Below are 4,231 nucleotides of genomic sequence, written 5' to 3' on the forward strand. Positions count from 1 at the left end.
TCTTCTCAGTACTTGGATTCATGGCTCAGAAACAGGGTGTTACAGTGGACAATGTGGTTGAGTCAGGTACAGTATATACAAAGATGTCATCAAATTAAATGTTTAAGATCTTAGTAAATAGTCCAAACCTGAATACAATGCTCTAACATAACTAAGTATGTAGCATATGTATGTATGGAGTATCAACTTTTGCCTCGTTCACTTCACAGGTCCAGGTTTGGCCTTCATTGCTTACCCTCAGGCAACAGCTATGATGCCTTTGCCACAGTTTTGGAGTGTCTGCTTCTTCCTGATGCTCATTCTGCTGACAGTTGATACAAATGTAATAACATCTGTCACATAACCAATTGACAAATAGTAGACTTGCTTCAGACACAAATAAAATTGTTTGTTTATTTTACCGGTCCCCAGTTTGTTATTGTGGAGAGTGTTATCACCACAGTGAGCGACATGTTTCCGAAGTTGTTTCGTGCACCAGTGAGGCATGAGATCTTTGTCCTCATCATCTGTATATCCAGCTTCCTCATACAGCTTACCTTGGTTACGGAGGTAAACAAAAACAATTACATGAAACTTTCCTTATAAAACACAATAGTAAACATATTTCATTTTAAAAATGGTTTCCAAATGACGTGTTTTATTAACATGTTGTCCCTTCCTAGGGAGGAATGTATGTATTTCAACTTATAGATTTCTATGGCTCTACCAGAGTGTGTCAGAATTGTATGGCTATTTGTCAATGCCTGGCAGTGGGCTGGATTTTTGGTGAGTCAGATAACTTATTACTTAAAGCATACAAAATGTCTGGCATTTTTTCTATATAAACTGTGTATATATAGACGGAAATAAAAATAAAAAGGGAAATAGCTTCATGAGGTAGGGCACCAGTTCTAATTGCTTACGCTGTCTATGGCTTTTAGCCACAGGGTTGTTACTGAAGATGTGAATCTTTAAAAAGAGAGTCAAAAATAGTGCATTTGTTGGGGACTATTTTCAGTGGTGGATTAATACACATATTGGCCTTTTCATGGAATTTCTTGAAAATGGCAAATATCACCAGCCTTATTATTTAGATTTATACCATTTTGACAATATGACTTTTATTTGAACTTCCATCAGGTGCTGACCGCTTTTCTAACATCATTGAGGATATGACAGGACAGAAACCTTCTGTTTTCTTCAAACTGTGCTGGAAATACATTATTCCTCTGTGGTCACTGGTGAGTCAGGAACGTTTCTTTGTTTCTACCAATCATTTTACATACTTTCATTAACTGTCGCAGTTTATTCAGTTTTTGCCAAACCAGTAGAGCTGGATTTTGTGCTGCTTGATATGCTCAATTATTATGTGTGCAGTTTACAATTTAATCTTCCAGCATCATCAGATCTTGACTTAAAGGAGAACAACAACTGAGTTCCCACGGGACTTCAGCGCGAGACTACAGCTAGCCGTCTAAAACACTATTTAGGGCTAAGGCTAAGTTGCTAAACGCATCTTGTTCTCATGTAAGGGCCCTGTTCATGTTGGACAGACATTTTAATTGCATCTTGTGTCTGTTAAGAGGCACAAAGACACTCTTTATGCATATGCCCCCATAACTGCTGTTTTAGCTGAGTGGGAGTTCTGGGCATTAGCTGTAGCAGCTCCGCGTTGCAAGCACCAATCCGGTTCGTTTGTTTTTTCTATAGACAGTACTCACAAAGGTATAACGATCAAGATTAACTTAAAAATTGCCTGGAGTTCTCCTTTAACTGGCCTGCAAACTCTATTCGTAACTGTGACTTTTGCATTGCCAAAACTATCTTTTCCGCCAGATGATCTAAAGGAATGAAAAAACTTCAAATGGTTATGTATCTCTACACCTTCACAGATTTCCATTATCCTGTACCTGGTTGATTACAAACACCTGTTGATTAATGACTTCTACATTTACCCTGACTGGGCATACGCACTAGGATGGACCATGACCCTTTCCTCTGTTCTCATGGTGCCACTGTGGGCAGCTGGACAGATGTGTTTGACAGCAGGAACCTTCAGACAGGTCAGTGTCTGTATCTGTTAAATCCTAAACAGCATGCTGTATCTTCTGTCACTCAATTTTCTGCATGTGCAGCTGTTGTTTTTGGTATTGATCAATTAGCAGGTCTGAAGAGTCTAAAAGATGACCCAAAATGTCCGTATGATTATGGTAGTGTTTAAACTTAAGCTACTCGTTTTACTTGTTCCTGTGTTCCAGCGTTTGTCTGTCCTTTGTCGTCCTGCTGAAGCTCCAGCCTGGCGGAGGAGAAAAATGGGAGAGAAGGGAACAACTGTTGAACTGACAACATTCGCTGTGAGATCTTAGTGTGGCCTCCAAAGTCAAGTTAACTAGACATTTCAGCTATCACACTGTATATAAGCTTATTGCAATCAGTGTAACTAAGATATTTGAACGGCAAAGCTCAAAATTGTGCTAAAACAGCCCAAATTAAACACAAACAACCAAAAATTTGTCAATTCTTTTGTGGCTTTTTGTTTTATTTTAATGTAATCTGTAACTGTTGGCCAAACAAAACAATACAAGAGGTCAAGAGGAGAGCTGGAAAATTGTGAGAGGGGTTTCTCAGTATTTTGTGAAATCTTGAATAGATGAAAAATCAGAATCACTTTGGTCATGTATGTGTACACACACGAGGAATTTGACTCAGGTCTTGTGTTCATACGCAGAACAAGCATAAACAAACAGAACACTGTTTTAGACTGTTTCTTAGCTCTCTTAATTGATGTAACAGGGAAAAGTAAGACAGGTCGAGCTTAGAGTCATTAGCTGAACCCACAAGTGTTCACGGACCTTCCAGCTCTAGTTATTTCTCACATGTTCTGTCCTTGTTAGGGAGACAACAGTTAGACTAATAAGGAAGAAACAGTAGCTCAGGCGTCAGGCTAGCAGATATCAGTGTTCTCTGGGATGGATGTTTACAAGAACTCACTGGCTCCACATGCTCATGGGTAGTGATAGATTCCAATAAGATGAAGCACTGGAGTCTAAACATCAGATAGATTAGTTCTTCTAGGTTAAGGCCAGCTAAAGGCGACCTAATAGGGAAACCTACAGGCACTCGGGGGAATACAGAAACATAAAAGGGACAAAACGACGTTACGCTTCAGATTTGGTGTTGGCATTTGACGTGTTCACATGTTGTATGCTGGCTCTGTATCTCCTGGGCTGGGCTCAATAAACCATGCTATATTAAGTCTCCATCAGTCTCTGAAACCTCTTCACACCTGAACCTGGCTCACAATAATTCATCAACACAGGTGAACGTTCAAAGAAGAGTTGTGGATCATGTATTATGTTATTTGGTGTAATTTTCTATTCCAGTAGCCTATGCCATCATCACCGCTCTGATCTCTGTGGGCGTAGCCTAAAACAACTTATAGAGCATAAAGTCAGCCATTGCTCTTTACAGCAGGACACAGCAGATCAAATTGTGACCACACTGTCCACTTAAGACCATGTTGGTATTTTAATGTTTCCCATCACAACTAAGCTGCCATTTAACACAGACGTGTTTACAAGGTGATGTTACTAGCCTCAGCCAAGATTTGGTTACAACACTAGACTAATGCTAGAAAGAAAAAGATAGAAAGCAATGAATTGACAGTGACTATTGATTATTAAAATGTTGATTAACGGGGCCAACTGGGCAATAAGTAAATATGAAGAATCGCATATTCAGTCAAGTCATAGTATGAATAGTATTTTACCTTTGAGAATGAATTAAAGTTAACCCGGGTCACCAGTTTGAATGGGCCTGACGGAGCTGATCACATTAATATCAGCCAGTACGAGCACAGCAAGAGATGTACAGCCAGCATCAGATACAAGCACCTCAGACTCTAATGGAATTGTTGCTGCTCCACCAAATTGAGGTCCATTCAGACCAGCTTTCGAGGAGGTTTTCTTTCAGGCTTATTACATATAGACTTAAAAGAGTGAGGATTGTAGTGAGAGCACTACGGTGTCAGGTGTGACTGTACAGTAGTAGCAAATTGTTTACATGGCTCAGAGTCAGGTAGGAGGGCCCCAGGGAAGTCAGGACCAGCTCTGCTTGTAAAGTCACTTTAACTAGACATTTCAGTTGTCATATAAGCGTCTGGTAATCAGTGTACTGTAGCTGAGATATCAGTGATAACAAGCTCAAAGTTTTGGATGCGATACGCAACGATTGCGGCTCGGCCAACTCCAGT

General features: G+C 39.9%; 1 protein-coding gene across 1 annotated transcript; it reads left to right on the top strand.

Annotated features, from left to right (window-relative positions):
- The first annotated feature begins 6 nt into the window (after positions 1–6).
- On the top strand, positions 7–2,465 carry LOC123964165 (sodium- and chloride-dependent taurine transporter-like). The gene is made up of 7 exons (XM_046041270.1): positions 7–66; positions 210–322; positions 412–549; positions 663–765; positions 1,120–1,220; positions 1,872–2,042; positions 2,238–2,465. Exons 1-7 carry the CDS (start codon positions 21–23, stop codon positions 2,343–2,345), a joined length of 780 nt encoding a protein of 259 aa, XP_045897226.1. The 5' UTR covers positions 7–20; the 3' UTR covers positions 2,346–2,465.
- The last annotated feature ends 1,766 nt before the right edge of the window (positions 2,466–4,231 follow it).

The sequence above is a fragment of the Micropterus dolomieu genome, unplaced genomic scaffold, assembly GCF_021292245.1.
Source record: "Micropterus dolomieu isolate WLL.071019.BEF.003 ecotype Adirondacks unplaced genomic scaffold, ASM2129224v1 contig_908, whole genome shotgun sequence".
Classification (NCBI taxonomy): Eukaryota; Metazoa; Chordata; class Actinopteri; order Centrarchiformes; family Centrarchidae; genus Micropterus; species Micropterus dolomieu.

Coding starts and splice junctions, on each gene's coding strand:
- LOC123964165 (XM_046041270.1), top strand. CDS start 21: ATGGCTCAGAAACAGGGTGTTACAGTGGACAATGTGGTTGAGTCAG. Junction 323..411: donor TGCTGACAGTTGATACAAAT/GTAATAACATCT, acceptor ACCGGTCCCCAG/TTTGTTATTGTGGAGAGTGT. Junction 1,221..1,871: donor TTATTCCTCTGTGGTCACTG/GTGAGTCAGGAA, acceptor ACACCTTCACAG/ATTTCCATTATCCTGTACCT.